Source organism: Calliopsis andreniformis, unplaced genomic scaffold (assembly GCF_051401765.1).
Source record: "Calliopsis andreniformis isolate RMS-2024a unplaced genomic scaffold, iyCalAndr_principal scaffold0022, whole genome shotgun sequence".
NCBI lineage: Eukaryota > Metazoa > Arthropoda > Insecta > Hymenoptera > Andrenidae > Calliopsis > Calliopsis andreniformis.
The window spans coordinates 7,775,752-7,799,994 of NW_027480432.1; the positions used below are offsets into that span (position 1 = coordinate 7,775,752).

Sequence of the window (24,243 nt, forward strand, 5' to 3'; positions counted from 1 at the left end):
ATAAGCTGAATTGCTATAGGTGCATTCTTTACCCCATCCATAGGGAAACACCAGGCTATAGTTTTATTTCAAACGGAGTTAGAGAAAAATTGCAGAAGAAAAGTTTAATCGTTATTTGAAAATGCAATTGCAAACTGTAACACCATTACTTTATTACTTTTAGAATAAATTTATTGATCTACGAATTTTGTTTATCAGGCGACTGCTATTAAATTTGAATTTAAATTGAATAAAATACTATTATAAAAATGTGGTAAAACCGTATGTACAAAGTTTATAGTATTGTAGACATATTTATTTTGATAAAAATTATAAAATCCTAATGTAAAATTCAATATAGTGATTATATATTGTATTATTGCACATACTATACAAATGTTTGGTACAATTATTTTAAGTAAAAGTACTCAGAACTATATCCCACATTCGACTCTGCAATAGGAACTTAATATTCAATTTTCATATTAATATGCTAAAAGGAGTGATAGCTGTGTATATTAATAATTGATTGTTATTTCAATCAACCATTAATATTAAGATTGTAACTTTATTTTGTACATTCCATGTTATGACTAGTTTTAAATTATGAAATGTCTAAATTAAAGGCAAGTTAATAAAATAAACATTATTACTTTTTAGGAAGTCTCTTATTATAAAAAATCGGTAAGATCATAATTTTTTAACGAACATAAAATTAATGTTCTACAAGACAAAAATTATATATACGATTTATATAAAGAAAATTGAACAAAAATTGATCTATATCTAATTCGAATGATATAAAAAGATATTTCAAATTTTTGAGATAAATTGAGATATGACAAATCTTCTTATCAGAAGAAATCAAAATTATTTTATAATTAGAAATTTTATCATTAAAATGTAAGCAATTAAAATTTAGTAGCATTTCAATAAAGTATTTAGAATATATTATTATAAATAAAACAAAATTATTATATTAAGCGATGCATTGGGAATTTTCACTATTATTGAAAACAAGTAAAAGACCTTCCACAAATATCAAAATGAGTTTATCTAAAAATCTTGTCTTTGACTCATTTTCCTTTGGTCATAATATTACTTTAAATTATAGTGATAACTTCATTTTTTTTTGTATAATTACAATCAAATTTGCTGTCAAACGTAATTGTAATTTTTCTTCCTTTATGTAAGTACATATTTAAGAAAAAAGCAACTTCGTACATGAATCAATAAACTACAACGTTTGCATGCAATACAAATGGCACAGATATAAAATAATACCTGGATTTTAGTCACAGTGAGTCAGAAAGCATTCCTAGTGACACATCTACTAGTTTTCACTTTAAGTAATACTGATCGCTCAAAGTTATGCTTGATTTTAGAAAGACATTAAAGTTTGCTTTGAAATTCTGGATAACATGTATTCAACAGAGGAAGGATTTATGATAGCCTGAAAGAAGAAATCTAAAAGTAAAAAAAAGAAATACTGGAGCAGTATTGTTATCTTATCTTACACTTTACATACTGATATAACTAATTGTTTTCCATTTCTTTTGTGTTTCTCAATCATTCTATATTTTTTTAATACACAGCTAATGCATAACAAAAATCAAATTCTAAAATTTTAACTGCTTACACTCCAAAAGTGATGATCACAGGTCAACGAAGAGCTTTTCAATTTCTTTTGATACATGGACCTTGCACGTCTTGACTTCTATTGTTTGAAAACATTCTTTAGATAATGTAAGTGGCTTCAAACATAAACATTTTTTGTTTTCAACTCAAGTATTCATGAATATTTTAACAGCAAGTAGGACACTGTATTTTATTATGCATTTGTGTACAATAGATACACTGTATGATACTTCACGTTGTGAGAAAGACTAGTGTAAAAATCTTGTATGTAACACAGGCTTGACACATGTATGGCTAATATTTGAAAAGATTTATAAAATTTAGTATGTGTTATACTAAATCACGACTAACGCTACGTTTAAACGTCATGGAACGTACTTCGGTTCCAGACTTTGTTGGTTTAGAAGGATTGCTAGTATTAGGGTTTGGAGTTGGACTCTGTGAAAGAGATGCTCGTTCATCGTTACCAGACTTTTCTCGTTCTAGCCTTTGTTTGCTGAATTTCCCCATGCCAGGGCGATATATCTCCATGGCAGGGCGATCCTATTGATAATGAGAAACAGTTTCCAAATATTGAATAAACTTAATAAATTGTATTCCAAGAATAATGAGTGTGTACCTTATTTCTAATCCTACGTTCCAGTCGTGGATCTTTTTTATCTTTTTCTTTATCCTCATGTTCAGCCTTTTGTAAATTATTTTGATCTCCTCCATCTAATGACTTATGCCGCCTCAAACAATTTCCATCTCCTGTGCCTCCCTCGCCACCACTTTCAAGCGAGTTTCGTCTTTTTGTGATTTTCGAATCCTTCTTCTCTTCTGAATCGTCATCTTCATTACCTTCTTTATTGATGTGCTCAATAGACTTTGACTTCTCGATATCTTTATTATTTTCATCAGTTGAGGGAATAGTTTCTATAAGTATGAATATTCCAGAAGTCACTTGTTTATTTAAGAAGTCAAGGTGAAACGTGAGAAACTTTTCCATTAAAATATATCACACAATTTTTACACTTACCTATCTTCTTTTGTTCTTTTGCTTGTTCAGGATCTTGTACCGAATTTTCTACCAATATTTTTTTGTCAATAGTTTCTTCCTTTTCTTTACATTTAATGGCTTCTGTGTCATCTTTATCACTTGTAGACTCTTCTCTCTCTTTAATATTTTCATAGGAATCGACTTGTGGTTCCTTCCTTTGAGAATCTTCTTCTTCGCCTCTTGATTTTGTACTACTTTCAGTGTCTATGTTAAATTCCACATTCTGCTTTTTCGTTTCAGCCAGTCTTTTCTTCTCTTGTCTCATTTTCTCGTAACTTTTACCACGTTTTTCCTCGATCTTTCGTTCCCTCGAATCCTTAATATCCTCTTTGTAATCATACTTTCTATCATCTTTCCCGTCAATCCTTCTATCATCCTTTATACTATCTCTTTCATCCCGTCTTCCATATACTTTTTTATCTTCATGGCGTCTCTGATGCTTCATATCCCTATCCTTATTTCTGTCTTCGACTCTTTCCCGATATCCTTTGGTTATAGGTTTAGAATCTCGATCTCTTGGTATTTTTTCGCGTAATTTATCGTCCTTTTTAATACGATTTTTAATATCTTTAGGCGAAAGTTTATCTTTTTCCTCTTTGTTTTCTTTATTATCTTTATACATTTCTTTATCAAGATCTGGATTTTTTAATACCTACAACAAAATGAGAATTTTGAGAAATACATTATTATGAGATTTAATGATGAGAAATTTTAATAGAACTCATTCAAGATTTTTGTAATGAATTACAATAAAGCAACACAGAATTTTCACCTTTTTTTTCTAAAAACAATTTCTCTTACAAAATTTAATGCATACAATAAACTAGATAATAATAAAGTGATTATATCTTAATAAATGTATACAAATTTGGCATACAATATTAAACAGAAAAAGTGTATATAGGATCGAACTAAATTGCACAAATGATAAATAGTCCTTTTCCCCTCGTGACCTCTTGACATACAGTAAATGTGTTAACATAAATTTCCCTGCTAATCATTTGCAGTTCCTGATTCATGAGTTTTTACGATATGCTGGCAATCCCGGCTCACAAATAGTTTTAAAAGGATAAAGTTTCTGATAGTCAAACACAGCGCTGCAGCTTCTTGACTTCGATACCTCAGTTGGTATTTGCATTTTCCAAGTTTTGTGAATACTAGTGAACTGAGTTTTTGATAGCATAGAAAAGTAATTTTTGTTACTAATATATTGAGAGGTGCATTTAGTATTATTATAAATATAATTATGTTTAACGTTATTCCAATGTTCGTAATTATTTTTTCTGCAATTAGTTTCCTTCTCTTTATAGTGCCTTTCATAAAAGTAAAACAGTTTCGGTTGTTTGTTACTATACTGCCAGCGTTCGTTAAAACGAGACATATTTCTAACGCAATTTATATACGCCTCAGCATTTTCATTTCTGTAACACTGTTGAATGTCCAATGAATTTTTGTTCACCGATGTGTTTACAGTTCTATTATTGGGGACTTCTTTAAGTTCATGAGGTACACTTAAATTTTCAGTAGGATGACTAAGTATGTCTTCTGACTTGATAGTTGAGGAAGTAGAAAGGAATGGGTACTTGGTCTGATTATCTTCAATGTTACACATGGACTGTAGGGTGAAAATATTAGTATCAGCAAATACAGTAGAGAATATAGTACTTAAAATTTAAGCATAAAATTTCCATTATACTATGCTATCATTTGTTATTCTTCTTTAATTCTATACTGTATTTGTCATACTTACAGCTAACTTCAAATACATCTTAATTAATCCAGTATAAACAAATAGTTGCATTACCTTTGATATAATAGGATCTTCTTTCGTCCGTCTCCTTTCTAAATCTCTTCGTCGTCTCTCTTCACGTTTCTCGTCTCTAAGACGTTGTTTCTCTTGTTTACGTTGCTTTACATATTCCAAAAGCGGTGTAGTTGTAACTTTTTTTGGTGTATCTGTATCAATAACATGCAACCATAAATATTTAAACATCTAGTATTATTTCTGTGTTTAGTGAGATTCTAGTAATTAGTCCAGGTTATAGCCCTGAGCCAAGTAAAGCTAAAGAAAAATTATAGAGGAAAATTCTGCATCATTTTTCTTTCACTTTCCTCATAATGGAGTTATACCCTGGCTTCTTTATTAGACTCTTTTAAATGAAAAGAACTTACTGTCAGGTGGTTGATACGAATATTCTGTTTTTGGCTGTGCTATACTTGATTCAGCTTCTTGATTTTTAAGACTTTCTAGGAAACTTATATAGTAAGGATCTGACTCTATGGTGCCACATTTCAAGTCCTTTTTTTTTCCTACTCTTTTCTTTGGCAACCTTTGAAAAGGTGCAAATTCTACCACAGCTGGGTACTCTGTGCCTTTAGAGTCAAGAAATACATAATTGTCAAATTTTTCTCTGAACATAAAGATGTCCTGCTGTTCGATAAAATTGATGTAAGCACGAGAAAACGCAAACTGTCCCATAGACATGTCAGCTTTCACAAAATAAAGATAGTCATGTTCCGCTAATGGAGAAACTTGCTCCAAGAATTGATCTTGAGTCATACTTGGAGGCAGTCTTCGTATTACTACCTACAAATATATTTCATTTCCTTTGTTATTAGTTAAAAGTAAGTCAAATTATCTGATAAACTATATCTTGTAAGAATTACAAAACCTCTTTTAAGTTATCATTTTAACATTAACTAAATATTTGCTCGTTTTTATTCAAAAACAGAACAACAAATTGGATCATGGCAAGAAGTCAAAATGTGCCAATACTTTTGATAATGTTATTTTCATTATCTTACAGAATTTACTCTCTGATATTTAAAGTCTGAAGAAGTTGATCATGTAAGAAACATCAACTGTTTAGTAATTCTTTAGATCATGTCACAAATGTGTCAGAAGTAAAACAAAATTTGCATTCTTGTTTTGCCAACCAAACCACATTGCACGTAGAGGAGAAATATTTTACAGATGAAATAAATGGTTTCATTGATATTGTCAGGATCATTTTAATCGATAATACCTTTGTCATAGGCCGGCATTTTTCTTTTTTACTATCTTTAACTTTCCCAACATCTGGAGAGCTAGTTTGTGCCTCATTTTGTGCGGCTGTCTCGGATTGTTGTGTCTCCTCAGTCATTGTCATCTACATTTATTTAATTTCCTGACAATCGAGGCTTGTTTAGTGTCAGTTCGATTCACTTTGATCGAAAATAATAAATCGAGCATGCAATTTTCTTCGAATCATCAAAATAAACGTTTCCGTTTACAAAGTTTTCGCGGCCATCTTGCTCCACTCAAATCATGAAAAATACTATATTGAACAGAGAAGAAATAAACTTAACCCTTGCTAGGGGAATTCGAACATATGTACATCTAGGGAATTAAACGCGAAAGATTAAAAAGATTTACATTGTTGCGTGAATTGGCTTTGACGTAACCTTTCATAAAAGTATCGAATTAATATCGATATTAATTTCGGAACGAAATTTGAAAGTTGTAGGAATTTCAATATTTATCTTTTGAATTTTCATTTATTCATTTAATTATATTATAGCTTCAAAATTATTAGTGATTCAGTGATAGCTTTCGAGAATACTATAATAGAATATTATAAAATAGTTTATTATCTAGATCTCCACAAAAATTTAAAACAATTCTACATACACTTAAATAGAAAATTTTACAGGTTTATTACAGCTGATTAACAATAAGTTTTTATAATTTGTACTTTTGTAAGACTAATTGAAATAATTTTATAAAAGTATAAATAAAAGTTTGTCATTACGAAAAATATTTACAGAAATAAAATATAACTTTCTCGTGAAACTTCATAATCTTCTGTAACTATCTCGCTGTTGTGACTGAGATGATGTTAATGTTGAATAAATAAATGGTAAGATCGATGCTAAGGCGAGACATAGACCTATTATTGGCCGATACCATACCCAGGCGAAGCCAATTACTAACAGACTGATAGACATAGATACTGACATTGTTAAAGATTCAATTGCTATAATACCACATAAGAATGTCGAATTTAAAATTACTGTCCTAAGTATATTTGCTAAACAAGTTGCTGCTAAAAATAAAACCAACCACCCGAGTCCTCTGCAAGAATTATAAATTTGTTACTTCATTAATGTTAGGCTATTGAAAATGATTAAAAACTGTTACAATAAATAAGTAAAGTATTACCTAATACTCCATGTACGCCAATAATTATGTACATGTTCTAAATGGAACATTTGATCTACTGATATTTTATGTTTTCGTTGCAATAAAATCTCTTCACCATGTGAAGTAATATATGGCACAATAGTCCCTTTCTCTAACATACCAACTATGGAATAAATATCCCCTCCTTTACCCGCATATGAGAATTGTATGCGTAAGTCTCCTACCTGTAAGCAAATGACAGTATAACATTTTTGAAATATTTAACAGTACTGGGACTATACCTGGGGATTCCATAAGTCAGAACTGTGATAGTATAAGCCAGAATGCATTTTGATATCTTTACGCTCTGGTCTTTCATCACTGGTAACTTCCACAAAATCAGTAAATTTCTTTTTCAACTCAGTCCCAAGGGTAAATTCGCCAATTTTAACTTCGTCTGCGATTTGCACTTGACTTTTCATAGGCATTTCTTTTGGATTATGATGACCAGTTCTGATATAAAAATGATCAGAATCTACAAGTTTGTCCTTCCATTCTGTCGTGTAATAGTAATGCTTTTCTTCTTCTGTTACTCCACCAAAACTAGTACATGAACAATATACAATAAATACAGAGAATACTAAATTATATTTTCATTAGGTTTTTCAAGTCACCTCTGCTCTTCTTCTATTTCTACCCACTGGTACATCTGTACCCTTCGTTTTAATTTTACGCTGGATACAATAACTCCATAATCAGGTTCAGTTAATGGCTCTGATATTTTTAAAGGACCTGATATATGTATTAAACGCCCCTCATACTCCGGTAATAATTTCATGGCATTTGGAAGCACTGCTACATTGCGTAAAGCTTCATCTAAAGAATGTGCCACCTTCACTGCTCTTCCCTGTGGTATCATAGAATTTCATATTAGAAATCTTTTCATGTGGTAAAGTATGTAAATATTTACACACCTCGTTCCAAAATAGCAGACACATGCCAGTGGCAAACATAATAAGCCCAATGATAGCAGTAAGCCATGATTCCCTAAATTGTTCTGAAACTGTCATTGGGATGTTCATAGGAGCAGGCTGCCTTCCATTTACTCGATTCTGATGAATTGGCTCTGCGTTCACCCTCTGTGGCTGCCCATTTTGCTGAAGAATTACAATATGTATAGTTAAACTGCATTATTTTTAGCAAATGGTTCTATATAAGTATAAAAACATTAAAAAATATAAAGGTAATATTTATATATCCTTATGTACTGTTCAGATCGATTTAACCAGAAATGAAACTTCGACATTAAATAAGTTCTTTAAATATTGCTGGAAGAATGTATCAGCTAAAGAAAATTTGGTATTATTTTATACAAGACATACATACTTGTACAGAAATCACTTTTCTCAGCGTGAATAATGTATGTCAATTTATATTCATTATAATTTAATTTTAGATTAACGCATTAATTTAGTTTAAGTACATATAAACTAAAAATATTCATAATTTCTAGCATAAAAGTGAGTCAAACAAAATCTTAATATAAAAATATTTTTCATTTCCTGCAAGGTATATACATTTTATATGATTACTTATTCTGTGTTTGAAATAAATCACTTAGGTATAATGAATAAAGATGATATTTATGCGAATACTATATTTTTTAATTAGACCCAAACAGGTCCAATATAGTAATTATTTCAACAGTACACAAGGGTTAAACGTTATGTAACGTAATGTTGCATCTGTAAAATTGACTTTTTAGAACGTATTCTAAAGATAAGCAATTATTTCAGTGTTAAACGACATGTGATACTCATGCTTACGTTTGCGCGATACATTTTAATAGATTACATTATACGATTGTGGCAACGCTCAACCTATTCACAGAAATCAATATCGTCTGAAATAATATTTTACATATAATTTTAGATTATTCTCAGTTCAACGTGTATGCATTTCATTCGTATTTCGTTCACAAACGACTGCGTTTAAAATTAGGCTATAAATATTATCCAATCAATTTCACCCATTTGTGTGTGCAGTTTTTGTACAGAAACATCGACATTTTTAATAATTATCTATTTATTGTTACATAGTAGCAACGTTACGTTATTATTAACGAGAATGAGATATGTAAGAAAAGTAGTTGTTATCTGTGTGTTCACCATTGTATGCATGTATGCAGACTTAATATCAAAGTAGTATTTTGGTCCTTGTGACTTAACAAAAGTGTAATACTGAGATATAGAGTGTAATAAATAGAAACGATTTCACAATAAAAAAACAGAGTTACATGATTTAGATGATTTAAGCACGAAATTTTTCGTTTTCACGTAGCTAGTGAATGAAAATAAACAAGTAGATTTTGCTTAATGATATATCATATACATATCTGTGATCATAAGGCAAAACGACATAGGTTTACATATGTATATTCATTTTCGAAATACTGGCGTTTAAAATTCTGAATCTCAATTCTGTATTATTAATTTAAAAAAAATTCAGAAGGTAGAGTTAATCATATTTGATCTGACAGCTGATATAATAGTCAATTCCGAACTAGGTTCATTTACCTCTAGCATCTGAACCTTCTAATGCAATTTAAGATCGTTTAGAGATCGTCTTATGTCAGTGATCGTTGAAGATCTATTTCGAAGAGAATAATCTCTTCATCTCTTCTTGTTATGAAACAGGACACCCTGTATATTTCTCTATAAAGCGTAATTTTTGAACCAGGAAAAAACCCCTAGAATGTTGCAGAAATTAAGATAGATGGCCTTTAATCGAATTGCACAATTTATACACTGCTTTCGCTACTTTAATTAAGCAAGATTTTCCCTCTCTCTGTTCATTTGTCATATGATAAGATTGTTGCGCCCTCGCGGTTCTGCTGTCCACAGATTTGAACTTTGCATTTAACATTCGTGCCTCGTAGCGTGAAGTCGTCGCTCGATTGGAAAAGGATGTCAGCCACGAGGTTCCGGTTGCAATGTAATAAAAATTTTTAAATTGAAATTATAAATTGTACTAGATGGGCTTTATGTTCAACGATACAATGATTTTAAAATAATTGACATACACAGCTTTACCTTGTAATCGATAGAAACTAACATTTCATGAAATTGTGAAAGGAGTAACTGCAGTATTTTAAACGTTTTGTTTAATTTATTAAAAACAAAGCGAATAAGCAATTGCATATATGTATTTTATCTGTATATTATCTGTGTATCATACAGATAAATGTGTCATGAATTTTGAACAGTCTGTGTTACTTCTGGAATTATAAAAATAATTCAAAATGTTCATGTCTGCACTTTTTGATCATGAATGAAAAAATATGGGCAAGCGTTATGAAATAAATATTTGAGAAATAGAAAATTAAATTTGCGGACTGGAAGGATAAAGAAAAAAGAAACTCGGAGCAACTTACTGACATGAAGTGGATAACAATTTCATGTATTTTATGTGTATTTGGTTGTTTCAAGGAGTTCAGACCCTCTGAGTCTTTCGTAACAGATTATTTAACAGGACCATGGAAAAATTTCACAGATGTTCAAGTGAGTATGATTTTCATTCAAGCATCAATACATGCGCATAGATTAATGAAATCGCTTTCCTTGTATAACAATTTTTATATTTGTTATTTCCCAGTCATTTAGTTCTGCTTTTAAATAATGCATAACAAATTTGTGCCATGTACTTAATTAATTATTTTACGAAGCTATAATAATTTTTCAGGTAAACCAGGAAATTTTTCCTATATCCACATATTCTTACTTTGCGATATTAGTCATTGTATTTTTAGTAACAGATTTTGTGCGATATAAGCCTGTTATTATACTATGCGGGCTCTCTGGAACTGTTACGTTCCTTTTGCTTGCCCTTGGCCAGGATGTGCTAACTATGAAAATTGTAGAGTTCTTTTACGGCTTGTTTTTTTCAACAGAAGTAGCATATTACACGTATATCTATGCTAAGGTTGATAAAAAACACTACCAAGAGGTAACTAGTCATACAAAAGCAGCGTCTCTCTTTGGTCGTTGTATGGCTGGTATTATTGCACAATTGACAACTTCCTTTGATGTATTAGATTATCATCAATTGAATTACATTACAGCATCAGGTACTTACTTTTGTGTACATAGACATCTTTTATAAGATAGAAATAATTGTTTTAATACTAATACATAGCAATTAATAAAATTTGTATTCTTTTTTGCTATAATTAAGACGCTTTTATATTACTAATTTGTTTTCTGAAAGTTTCCTAAATGCTATTTAAACTCTAAAAAAAAAAGAACTGAAAATCATTGGGATTAAATTTTTTTCTTTTAAACAATACATATTTCTTTTACATAAAAATAATAAAAATTGTTGTTTATTAGATTTTTAGTTACCCACACAAAATTATATCTATTTTTCAGCTATTCTATTTGCAATGATATGGGCATTTTTTTTACCTAGTGTTGGACAGTCTATTTATTTTCACAGAAAAAATGAAAATCAAGCTTCATTAACAAATAATGTAACATTGCCCATACAACAAAATTTAAATCGAATTGAACAGTCTCTAGAATGTGCCACTGCCAAAACAAATATTTCAATAGTACATAAAGTCAGACAAGCTTATGCTTTATTATGGAAAGATTTTTTACAAGCATACTCGAATAGTCATGTTGTAAAGTGGTCAATATGGTGGTCTTTCTCCACTTGTGGATATTTGCAAGTTTCTAGTTATATACAATTACTCTGGCAAACTGCAGTATCACCTGGAGATAAGATTTACAATGGAGCTGTTGATTCTTTATATACAATCATAGGTGAGTATGATCATATTATACAATCATGGCTTCATTCAGTGATTTTAGTGATACTTTACGTTACTAACAATGAGTAAAAAAAATATATGATTATATTTGTACTAGATAAGTTATAGAGTTTTAAATGATAACTCAGTAGTTACTGATCAAATATTTTCTTATCTATCGCCTGTATCTCTTTAAATTGTAAATATTGAGTTTTCATTTATCATCAAAATTTGTGTGTAATAACATTAATTAAGATAACTTTCAATCTTTATTGTACATGTCTCTTTAATTTGAAATAATTAAATAAATTTGTTTTTGAAGATATTATAATTCGATACTTATTTTTGTTGGTAGGTACAATTACTGTTTTTTGTGTTGGAAAGATATCATTTAATTGGTCTTTGATAGGAGACACAACAGTATCACTTATGTCGTTTGTGGAAGGTATCTTATTAGTAATTTCCTCATATAGTTGTAACATTTGGTTCTTATATGCTGGTTACATAGTATTTGGGATTATTTACCATACAATGGTTACTGTTGCAAGGTACATGTAATTTCGAGTTTCATTTATAAGAAAGTTATTCTTTCATAGTAATCTTATACATATTATACTTGCTATATGACAATATATATTATTCACAGCTTCGAAGTTGCCAAATGTATATCAGAGGACAGTTATGGTTTAATATTTGGTGTAAATACATTTTTTGCACTATTATTACAAACTATATTGACAGCTATAGTAGTAAATGGAAATTTAAACTTAGATTTGAGATCTCAGGTAAGAACTTCTTATTTTCTGTAAGTTTTCTAAGCAGGAAGAAAGGAGCTTCATTTACTAATATTGCATGTTGAATCTTAAAATGAGTATTTAGCTTATGTGTATTTACTTTGTAAAACTGCTTCTTCAATTAATTTCTCGTCTGTTTTCAGTATTTTGTTTATGGTGGCTATTTTATTGTGATAGCTGTGATATATACAGTAATAGGTATCATTAATATTGTACATCATATTAGAAGAGGCCGAGAATTTAAAATATGTATAAAAACCGAAGAGAGTAGTATTGTAACAGAACAATCTCAAAGTGAAGAGAAACCATCGAAATCTAGCTGACATTGTGATTTCCTAGAAAATTAGTTAAGTAACAACCAATTTTTTAAGTACATATTAATAGTAACAAAATAGTCTCTTTTTTAAAAAAGATATACACAATTTTAGCGTATTTTATAAACTTTTTAATTTTCTTAGAGCCATTTAAACAGATCGAATCGTTAAATCATTAAAATAAATTTTATTTCTACACATTATTTTATCATTGTTAGAAATTTTTTAATATATATACATAAATCTGTACATGCATACCTATACTTATGAAAGTTGTAGAATGCAGTATTAAATTTTCATTATGCTTTTTCACCCTGAATGAGGTGAAAAATTGTGAACTATGTATATTACGTACTATACTTATGCCATGTTATTGTTAAGTTTTAATTAATAATTAGAAAACACGACGTACCTATGTGACGCACATGTTACATTAATACGTTACAAGATTTAGTACAAAATATAGAAAATATCAATACTCTTGACTGTTGAAAATATATCGTTTATAGGACGTTGTTTTTTCGTTGTTGTATATAAAAAATATATTAAAATTTTATTTTTTTATTCAGCATTATTTTCCTGATAACTCGTCACATTTCCCTCTAATTTTATATTTTTCTGTAATTTACATTTTCCCAAACTGAGATTCTTAGCTTTCCTCTGAAGCAATTAAAATTAATTTTATTTTATCCAAAACGGGTTCCTTACATTTCTAGGAGTAGAAAAGATATTTTTATAATAAAAATCTTTTACTTATATAACTGGTGGATCTAAATATTGTTCAAAAAATTGCTTACGGATGAAAACGTCTGAAACAAGCACCGTCCTAACTCGCGACGAGGATTTGCATTCTTACTGAAATGCTTGTACAACTTCCACCAAATAGTACAATCCTGTATACTGCGTCTGAATTCCTGACTGACGTTATCAATCGTGTCATTCTGTATTATAGACACAATTGATTTCATTGATTCGTCTTGAATCACTTTCGAAAACATACAGGGATAATTGTTACAATCACTAATATGAGCATGTAGTTTATCAAGCAATAGAGTGTCTTTTAGGCATATTTGTAACACCTGTATGAATAGGGCAATTTTATACAATATAAATGCAATTTATGAATAAGTGTTTGTATGTTTATAAATATATTTTTGAAGGTGATATTTAATTTTTTAAACTGAGATGTGAATTATTTTCTGTCCTCTATTTTGAGGATATTCTAGTAGTAAATATACGTAATTATTAATGAAATATTTGTGTACCCAATTTGGCGATACAAGTACAGGGTAAGCTTCAAATAAGCTCACGTCTATATCATCAAAACCTGCATTAGTATTAGAGCCCTGTACACCAATCGCGCTTGATCTTTCAGGAATACTGCCATCATTCACTGACAATGTTAATGAAATCCCTATGTCAGCATTACACGAAATCAGATTAGTTATATAAATCAAACTCCTCGAAGGTTAATTATAACATTATGTCATAAAAAATGTCTCATTGCGTTAATGAAAAAATCGTACCTAGTAATAGCGTTATCATCATAGAATTATTTCAACATATTTGTTCAAAAGTTACATTAATCGATTGCTGTCCAAATTTTATCTGTTTACGCAGTTTATTGATATCTCAATGGCAGGAAAAACCATTAGAAGATAAAAAACAGTGTCAAAAACACACGCTCTTTTTTATACAAGAGCTGACACTAGAAATTGATATATCTGTAATTGGATGGTCAAAGATTAAAGAAATTAAATTCCCATACCTCATGAATATTATTTACTATTATCAAATTCATTGGATTATGTTATAATGCAGTGCTTACAAATTGAAGTTTGCAATTTAAAGGAAACTCTATAATTTGAAACTGTAACAATTTTAACAATAATTTAATACACATACATAATTTGTAATTAAAGTAATAAACTGATATTTTTGCTTCTTGAGTTTTTGCGAAAAATAAATTCTTTTAGAAGTTAAGTAACTGAAAGACTAATTCTAGAATTTCTTGCTCTTGCTTTTTAAATAAAGTAATCTAAAAAAGGACAAGTGTAACAATAGAGTAGAGAAAAAGCGAGGAGGGAGTAACAGATTAGTGGCTCTGAAAGATAAGTATTTTTTACTTTAATTAGTTTCTCCTATCTACATCTGAGGTTTCTCTTATATTTTATAATCATGAGATATTAGATACTGCATATTGTTTCCAAAATTATAAGAATTACGTGTTCGTAAAAAGGAAGTTAAAGTAATTTCTGGACTGCATTGAGAATCACAGGTTCGCAAGCTTTGGCAACTTGTCGCGATAAGCAAGATCCGATTTCTTGCAGACGAGACAACTCTATTCGGTCTTCCGCTATAGGATATTCTTCAAAATTCGCGTGGCGTTTTGTTGATAGTGTTAAATGCAATTGGTCGAGTTCCGTTTCCTCTTTAGAACTTAAAGATCCTGAAAATTAACATCTCCAAGATGCAATTGTAATAATACTCTTTTAAAAATATTTATTTTAATTATACATGAAGTGCTATTAAAAAATGCTTAATAAGCACTCCATTAAAAGTATTTCTTTTTGAGATGGTATTTCGGAAATTTCTTGTTCATACAAAAATTTAATACAATATTTCTTTTTTAGAGGAATCTCATAGTTGATTTCTTTTATTCATTGCTACGAATTTCATTATGTCTAATAATAATAATAATATTTATTACTTTTATTTTCAAGTTCCCTAATCCTGTTGATTAAAGATCGACCAATGTCTTTCACTTTTTTTACTGCTCGTCTCGCTTTCTTCAACTCCTCATCGCGTTCGTCTTCCCGTTTCTTTGAATTCTTTTGCACATTTTTCGAACCTTGCGTGTTTCGACTTTTTCTTCGCAGAAATCTTTTTCTCCTAGTTTTTACCTTCAATTTCAAATTACAATTATATCTCGTATTGTACGTTTATTTTTAAACGCTTATCAAATAGCTCACGTGAACGTTCAGACGCATATTAATTAATCGTTTTTCTTGGACATGCTTATATCTTTGCCAGAGTTTACCGCAAATTTCCGCTGCGTGGAGTAATCTTTGCCTCAAACTTCGATCGGATAAATCGTGGAAGGATGAAACTATTTTCTTCATATTGAAATCCTCTCGTCCTCCACCCTGATTACAAATTATTATTTTTTTTATTGGAGCGTCTGACTTTGGATTTATTTTACTGGTTTCGCTGTGTCTGACTCGTGGCTTATTCTACTGATTTTTCTGTGTCTGAGCTGGGACTTAATCTACTAACTTTTCTGTATCTGACTTGGGATGTATTCTACTGGCTTCACTTTGTCTGACTCGTGGCTTATTCTACTGATTCCTGTGTGTGTCTGAACCGAGATTTAATGTATTATTTTTCTGTGTCTGACTTGGGATTTATTCTACTGATTTAAAAATACGTTTCAAATCAGACACATTTCACGTGAATTTTAGACGAGTTTGCAAAATTAATAACTCTAACCCATTGAGGAAATAAAGATGGATGAATCGATCATGTTTAAAAGCTGAAGTCTATATGAGCAGGCTTCAATTCAACTATTTCGAAGAAGAGAACAATGTATACTTATAAATCATCGTTTGGAATAAGAAATATCTTTGTACATTTGGAAATGGTCAAGGCGAGGTACAGATAAGAATGAACAGGGAAATCCGTGTTAAAACAAATAAAGTATTCTAAGAAGTAATGATACTTAAACAGAACGATAATCACACATATTTGAAAGTTTGTAAATTTAAATATTTGAATAGTTGAAGATTTAGGAATTTGAAAGTGGGAACGTTTGGTCATTTGAAAATTTGCAAACTTATAAATCGAGATATTTGAATATTTAAAAGTTAAAAAATTTGAAAATTTAAATACCTGAATATTTGAAAAATTAAATAATTGAATGAATTGAATAAGTAAGTGAATTCAATAATTGAAGAAATTGAATGATTAAAGAAATTGAGTAATTGAATAATGGAAAAAATGAACAGTAGAATTATAGAAAAATTGAGTACTTGAAAGAACTTAAATAACTGAAGAAATTGAATAATTGAAAAAATTTAATAATCCAAGAAATTGAATAATTGAAACAAAAATTAAATAGAAAAATTGAACAATGGAAAAAACCGAATAATTGAAAGAAATTGGACAATTAAATAATTAAAGAAACGTAATAATTGAAAAATTGTACAATTGAAAGAAATTGAGTAACTGAGCAATTAAAAAAAATTGAATAATTGAATAATTGAAAAAATTTAATAACGGAAAGAAATTAAATAACTGAAAAAATTGACTAGCTGATGATTTGACTAATTGAAGTGACTGACTGAATAATTGAGTATTTGAAAATTTATATGTTCGAATACTTCAAATTTAAAAAAATCCAAAACTTGAATATTCGAGTATTTAAACATTTTCTTTGAGTGCTCTCCTTACAAGTCAGCACACGAACTGACTGCAAATCACAATATCTCCTGCATTCTACAAGCTCCTCAATTCGAAATCACGAGCTTGTACTAACTAAATACCACATTTCTCCATTTACCATCTCAATGAACACGCAGTCCCAGTCTGTCCCATCGAACTGGCACTGCATAGCCGATTTCTGCATGTCCTCATGGATCTCCGTGTACCTCGTACAATACGCAAGGACCCAACTTCGAGGTATCTCGATCGCTGGAAGGATCCTCCACACCTTCGCTGTGATATCCTCCAGCATGTTCAAAGACGTTCGATTACTGAAGCTCGGGAATTCCGTGGTCAATAACTCCATCTCCCAAGAATCTTTCCCTCTGGTCCCATTCCCTTGATGCTGAAGTCATCGCGTGAAGTAAGTTCATTAGGTGACCCTGCAGATCAGCCACACCACCACCGATTTCGATGATCTTTGGATATTTTATTAAGTTCATCATTCTGAATAACTTTTTCCTATAGATATAACAAGCGGTTGGCCTTAGTTTTCGAGATATTTGTAGTAAACGGTTGCTAATACTACATTGAATTCTGTTATGATCAATGTTATAAGGGGTGGACTATTTAGCTTTAACGAACTTGAGTATTGTTTTCGAAACATTTACTTAGTGGAATAAGTTGACCTAGTGGACAGGCCTACAAAAAAATCCCCTAGGCGACCCAATACCCTATAAGGACCTAGTGGACGAAGGTAACCTAAATGTAAGTATCTTGCATTCTATGTTTCAAGGATAGTTCAGTTTGCGTTACCTTTTTTCACTGGGTCAACTCAGACCCACTAGGTCCTTATAAGGTGTTGGGTCACTTGGTAGATTCTTTTTTTGGACTTGATCACTGGGTCAATTTAGATCTACTAGGTCCTTATAAGGTGTTGGGTCACCTGGTAAATTTCTTTTTCTTAGACTTGTCCACTGGGTCAACTTAGATCTACTAGGTCCTTATAAGGTGTTGGGTCACCTGGTAAATTTCTTTTTCTTAGACTTGTCCACTGGGTCAACTTAGATCTACTAGGTCCTTATAAGGTGTTGGGTCACCTGGTAAATTTCTTTTTTTGGGCTTGACCACTGGGCCAACTTAGATCTACTAGGTCCTTATAAGGTGTTGGGTCACCTGATAAATTTCTTTTTCTTAGACTTGTCCACTGGGTCAACTGATTCACGCCATCACCGATTTCAATTTTACTTATAACCCTAAAACTAAGGCCAACCGCCTATTATATGTATAGAAAAAAATTGTTCAAAATCTCGTCACCTATAATATATCCAAAGACCATCGAAATTAGTAATAACATGGCTAATTTATAGGTTCACAGTTTATTGTATCCCGTGTTCAGCGGCTGGAAAGTGTAACAAGCGTTCACTTGTGACTTTCTCGCTGGCTCGGTGGACTTGCTCGTTTTGGACGACGTGGGGGCGATCGATATCGTGCAAATAAAGATACATCCGACGCCGATTAAATGTTTCAACATCGGGGGCCAGGCTTCTCGTGAAACGTTCTCCTGCGTACGCGATGTCGGACACGGAGCATCGTTCGCGAGCTGAATTCTGATGCAATGTTTACGAAGCTGTAAAGGATTTTAAGTGCCATTTCAGGGGCATACCTGGTTTATCGTTTGGGTACTTCTGAATGAGAGGGTTTTAGTAGATATTGGTTTTATGAAGCGTCATAGAGTCTTAAAATTTGGATTTTGTTTTGTAGAAAATTGAAAATTGTTCTAAATGGTTTTTGGTGATTTTTTGTGTGTTTTTATTGAGATTGTCCATAGTTTTTTTGGTAAATAAAGAGGAAATGGTACCATAGTAGAATTGTTAAGAAGTATATGTATAATATAAAATAAAGAAATGACAAGAAAAGATTGAAGCTATTATTGTGAAAAATTAATATAATAATTAGAAGACTAGTTTGTATACATTACCAATACTATGGTAGCTTTTTATATTAATAAATGTCTTTTTTTGTGTATCACATACATATGTGAAATAAGATACCTCGAAATTGACGTTTTTTGTTGTAGGTTGTCTCTATAACTGAATATTTAATTATAAATATCTGTATAAAATTCTACCTTTCAATAAGGATTTGGTAAATTATCTTTTCGCTTAGAAAAATTCATTATTTTAAAATGCAGCTAGGTTAAACTGGTTGAACTGAAATGCGCAAAGTTATTTTCCGCCTGATGGTCTTGAATACAGCGAATTATTAATAATTCAGGTTTGTGATAAATTACAGGTGAGATTATGTCATACCAAGAATCGATGTAATGAAAAGAATACTTTCAAGTAATGAATATGACACGGAAATTTCATTGTCTTTATGTGTTTTTATCCTCAATAATAAAAGTATGATTAATGGTGTAAGTTAACTCGAGATTACAGATTTATTAAATGTCATTATATGATGTTAAAGTGAATGTGTAGGTATCTATTCAAAAGATATTTGTTTAAACGTTTTCATTGCTTCGAATCAAAGATATGTTATACAGAAATTAGTTTCCTACAAAATTTCCATTACTTTTTCTTTTACAAATTTTCAAATATTCCAGTATTTTAATATTTCAATATGTATTTCTGTATTTAAATTTTCAAATATTCTAATATTTCAATATTTAAATTTTCAAATACTTTAATATTTACATACTCAAATTTTCAAATTCCTAAATATTCAAATATCTACTTAAATGCAGAAGTTTTCAGATAATTCAACGTTTAAATACTTAGATTCTCAAATTTTAAAGTCTCAATGTCCGTTTATTGAAGTTTTCAAATATTCAAATATTCAAATGTTAAAATATTCAAATATTCAAATATTCAAATATTCAAATATTCAAATATTCAAATATTCAAATATTCAAATATTCAAATATTCAAATATTCAAATATTCAAATATTCAAATATTCAAATATTCAAATATTCAAATATTCAAATATTCAAATATTCAAATATTCAAATATTCAAATATTCAAATATTCAAATATTCAAATATTCAAATATTCAAATATTCAAATATTCAAATATTCAAATATTCAAATATTCAAATATTCAAATATTCAAATATTCAAATATTCAAATATTCAGAAATTCAGAAATTCAAAAATTCAAAAATTCAAATATTCAAAAATTCAAATCTTAAAATATTCAACTATAAAAATTGCAAATATTTAAATATTCAAATTTATAAATCTCCTCAAAAATAGTTCTGCGAGGAAATAATTCCTCAAAAGTATGCCTGCAATTAGGCACCTCTTTGCTTGAAGGAAACGTCTTTTTTAAAGGTTTTGACCTCATATGGTAAATCAATACTAAACGATAATACGTACTGTTAAGTCAATAATGGGTGACTATGAGTAATATTACAAAGATAGGATGAGAAGGAAATGAAAAGACAATTCTGTGTCGATAACATAACAAACACTTCTGCGACCCTGCGATTATTGATGGCTTCTTCGTAATGTAAATGAGGAAAACACGTGTTAAAAAAAGTACAGATGTTAATTCACGAAATCGATTGACCTGACTTTCCACGAACAGTTTGCCATCGCTATTTGCTTTACGTAATGGTATATTTTTTTAAAGAAATAAAACACATCAGAACAAATTATCATCTGCTATTAAAATTAAATTTCTTGTAAATATACTTTGTTACTTTTAAAAATTCTTGCAATAATCCTTAAAGAAAACTGCACGCTTTACTTTTCATTTATTTTATACGATTATACATTTCTATTCTTTTTAATGGACCAAAAATAAGTAACTGAACATAGTTGCATATTTGAATTAAATTTTAAACTGAAGAACAAATACTAGAAATGATTCATTCATCGGGTACCTATACATGTTTATCAATAATTGGTAATGAAGTTATTTGCAATAATTGTGTTCACGTAAATATTTATGGAAATTGATTAATCAATCGAACACAATACATTTAAATAATTCCAAAGTAATAGGGCTGAGATTATAATTATACTCCTGTAGTAACAATTATAGAAAATTGTATTGCAAATGATGTTTTTATTCAAGCATTGAAGTTATTCAATGCTAATCCAACAGACAATGGTCGTCTTCGGTTTCCTCGAAATGAATGCAATCTTATAGGTACAAGATCCTACATTACATAATAGAACATTGAGTATCGTGGATTCACTTGATAATTGGTAGTAAAAAGCGAGCTATTGTTGAATTAATTATGAAGTTTCTAGGCACCATATTTAGAACATGTTCTGTAGCAGCTGACTCACATCTGAAGGAATGTATCTTATGTCACAATGAGACTTTTTTGTTAGAAACAATGGATCCTAATGTTTCTTCAAGACTGATTAAAAAATTGCACTGTTCCATAATTATAATGTATTAATTTTCGATATTTTTTACATTTCTGCATATTATATGAACTTTGAATATTTCTGCATATTGAAGTTTCTAAGAAATGGGATATTTAGTAGTAAAAAGTGAGCTATTGTTAAATGAAGTTAAGTTATTGTTAAATTATTCTTTACATTTCTGCATATTATATAAATTTGTTATATTTTCGCGTATTACATGAATTTTGAATATTTTTGCATATTGAAGCTTCCAATAAATGGGATTTTGTTCAAACAACATGTTCTCCATTTCCCATTCCCCAAAATAACTCATTTTCCTTAAGGCAACGATTAAATCGCAGACCAAGACGCAGAATCTCTTAATTGGCGTTGACGTCCCCAAATTGGTCCTCTAATTGTTCGTCGTGCCATTTGACCTATCAATAATTTCGACCCGAGCTCGCGCGTCACCACGAAACCGTGCTTCGTTTCGATTCGCTTTCTCTGGCCACTGGCCAACGACGTAAAAGTGAATTCGATGGTGAAAAGAATACAGGAAGAAAGAGGAGCATAAGTTCGTGCATCCAAATGACTTTTAGCACGACGAGAAAATGCCAACTACTTGGGTCGTACGTTGCTAAATGGCAATAAATAGCAAACTTCTCATAATTGAGCAATGTACACTACTGTGCATAAGTAGTTGGACACTTTCAGGTTGTTACAATATGTAAAATACACCAAGTAAAATTCTATGATATAGTTTTCCTTACGAATTTCATTTCAGACGATTAAATCTGTGGTTGTAAGACAAAACGACCTGTGTAATATTTTAAAAAATTCGAGTTGATGGCTCCATTGACATCTAGAATATAGAATTTGTGTTTTTAGAAAGAAAAACGAGCATTAAAAGAATTGTATCACCCAAAAATAAGGGATCAAGAAGACAAGTCCATAAGACAGTATTGAAGCTAATATCTCGAAACCAAAATATGTGACTTAGGTTGTTTTATCTTACAACTAGAGATATAAGGCTCCTAAGTATCGATGAGAATAATATCTGATATTAGTTAGTATAAATAAAAAATGTAGGTATTTCATATGTTCCCAGTAATGTTAAAGTGTCCAAATATTTATACATGGTAATGTATCTACTGTCTTCATTAACTGGATACTCACAAAAAGGGGTTGTCCATTTTTCTGGAAAAAAAATGATTTCTTTTGTTATCAAATCTGATAATCATTTTTCTATGTGGTTTAATAGAATTTTGTTTAATTCTATGCACTAGAAAGTGGACTTTTACCTGAATTAATTAACTTGACATAAGACTCAATCTTGCAACACCCTTGTAATGGCAAATTTTATTGTTTTTGGTAGACTAATTAGACTACTTAATACTTTACGAAAGAAAACTATTAAATAATATCCTAGAGACTGGTACAATCTAACAGAATCCAATGTGTTTGAATCTTCTCGAGATTACAAAATTTTTGTAGGTTTTTTAAAAGCCTAGAATATCAAAAAAATGTTTGATGGACATAAACAACGAGGCTGCTGAGAGTATTAGTAAAAACGATGATTGCTGACGAAGGATTAAGAGTATCTACAACAGAACATCAATTAAGACTTCAGCCTCACAGCCATTAAATCACTGTAACACATTAAGCGTCGTGTCGATGATCGATGATCGACAGTAAAGTTTCCATTCAGTTATGAGTTATGAGTCCTTGTTTCGCTTTCTTTTTGACGCTATTTTGTGGCATAAACAGAACGATAAACCTAGATAGGAATTTTTCTCTGTTGATAAAAAATCGATTTCTTTAAGATTTTTTATTAACGAAACTATGTGGTGAATTATTTTCAGACTTTTTGTATATTTTTGTTGGGTGTTCAAGTAGTTATAAAACTTTTTAGAGAAGATTCTAACGCACATTTTTTCTCAATATCTATGTCTCTTTCTTCAGGAGAAGAAGAAGAAGAGAAAAAGTTTGACTAATTGAATAATTGACTAATTGAGTGTTTGATTAATTTAATTGAATATTTGACTGATCGAACTGAATATTTGTTTAATTGAATACTTGGGTAATTGTATATTTGGCTAACTGAATACTTGGCTAATTGAATAATTGACTAATTGAGTGTTTGATTAATTTAATTGAATATTTGGCTAATTAAGTATTTGACTAATCGAATTGAATATTTATCTAATTGAATATTTGGGTAATTGTATATTTGGCTAACTGAATACTTGGCTAATTGAATAATTGGCTAAGTGACTAATTAGGTACTTAATTTATTAAGTATTTGACTAATTTAATTGAATATTTGGCTCATTGAGTACACAATTAATTAAATTGAATATTTGGCTAATTGAATAATTGACGAACTAAATAACTGACGAATTGCCAAACTGAAGAAAAAAGTAAAAAGAAATTCCCTTCGTAACACACTGGAAATCGATGACCCACCCATTGGTTCAGGCGTTAACTCCTCATCATCCAAGGGCACAGCTGAATCACTTTCATACTCAGGAAGACTACTGTCCTCCTCAGAAGACACTGCAGGCATAATACACTCATCTCGACCACGTAAACAAAGTCTCCCATTCAGCCTCCAAGTCCTGCTCCAAAGCGATCCTCCGCGGCTACGCATATTCATATGTATCTTCTGACCTCTCCGAATGCGCAGCACGAGCCTAATGAACTGTATCAACCGATTTCCAA

General features: G+C 30.3%; 3 protein-coding genes across 7 annotated transcripts; 1 reads left to right on the forward strand and 2 right to left on the reverse strand.

Annotated features, from left to right (window-relative positions):
- Positions 1–1,788: 1,788 nt before the first annotated feature.
- On the reverse strand, positions 1,789–6,031 carry Upf3 (UPF3 regulator of nonsense mediated mRNA decay). 2 transcript variants are annotated; one of them, XM_076391229.1, is made up of 6 exons: positions 5,683–6,031; positions 4,829–5,243; positions 4,461–4,612; positions 2,636–3,308; positions 2,237–2,532; positions 1,789–2,160 (listed from the first exon to the last, which is right to left on the reverse strand). In XM_076391229.1, the coding sequence occupies exons 1-6, from the start codon at positions 5,803–5,805 to the stop codon at positions 1,948–1,950; spliced, it is 1,872 nt and encodes a 623-aa protein (XP_076247344.1). In that variant the 5' UTR covers positions 5,806–6,031; the 3' UTR covers positions 1,789–1,947. The 2 variants fall into 2 exon arrangements, with proteins under 2 accessions (XP_076247344.1, XP_076247345.1); XM_076391230.1 differs by having other exon boundaries at positions 4,829–5,029; positions 5,683–5,853.
- A 240-nt stretch (positions 6,032–6,271) lies between these two features.
- Tmem43 (Transmembrane protein 43) lies at positions 6,272–9,596 on the reverse strand. Of its 4 annotated transcripts, none has more exons than XM_076390599.1 (6): positions 9,395–9,596; positions 7,793–7,975; positions 7,493–7,725; positions 7,121–7,421; positions 6,858–7,063; positions 6,272–6,770 (listed from the first exon to the last, which is right to left on the reverse strand). In XM_076390599.1, the coding sequence occupies exons 1-6, from the start codon at positions 9,401–9,403 to the stop codon at positions 6,491–6,493; spliced, it is 1,212 nt and encodes a 403-aa protein (XP_076246714.1). In that variant the 5' UTR covers positions 9,404–9,596; the 3' UTR covers positions 6,272–6,490. The 4 variants fall into 4 exon arrangements, with proteins under 4 accessions (XP_076246714.1, XP_076246713.1, XP_076246712.1 ...); XM_076390598.1 differs by lacking the exon at positions 9,395–9,596 and adding an exon at positions 8,987–9,078; XM_076390597.1 differs by lacking the exon at positions 9,395–9,596 and adding an exon at positions 8,645–8,892.
- A 100-nt stretch (positions 9,597–9,696) lies between these two features.
- LOC143186843 (thiamine transporter 2) lies at positions 9,697–13,294 on the forward strand. The gene is made up of 6 exons (XM_076390648.1): positions 9,697–10,378; positions 10,560–10,944; positions 11,246–11,641; positions 11,984–12,176; positions 12,275–12,413; positions 12,566–13,294. Exons 1-6 carry the CDS (start codon positions 10,256–10,258, stop codon positions 12,743–12,745), a joined length of 1,416 nt encoding a protein of 471 aa, XP_076246763.1. The 5' UTR covers positions 9,697–10,255; the 3' UTR covers positions 12,746–13,294.
- Positions 13,295–24,243: the final 10,949 nt, after the last annotated feature.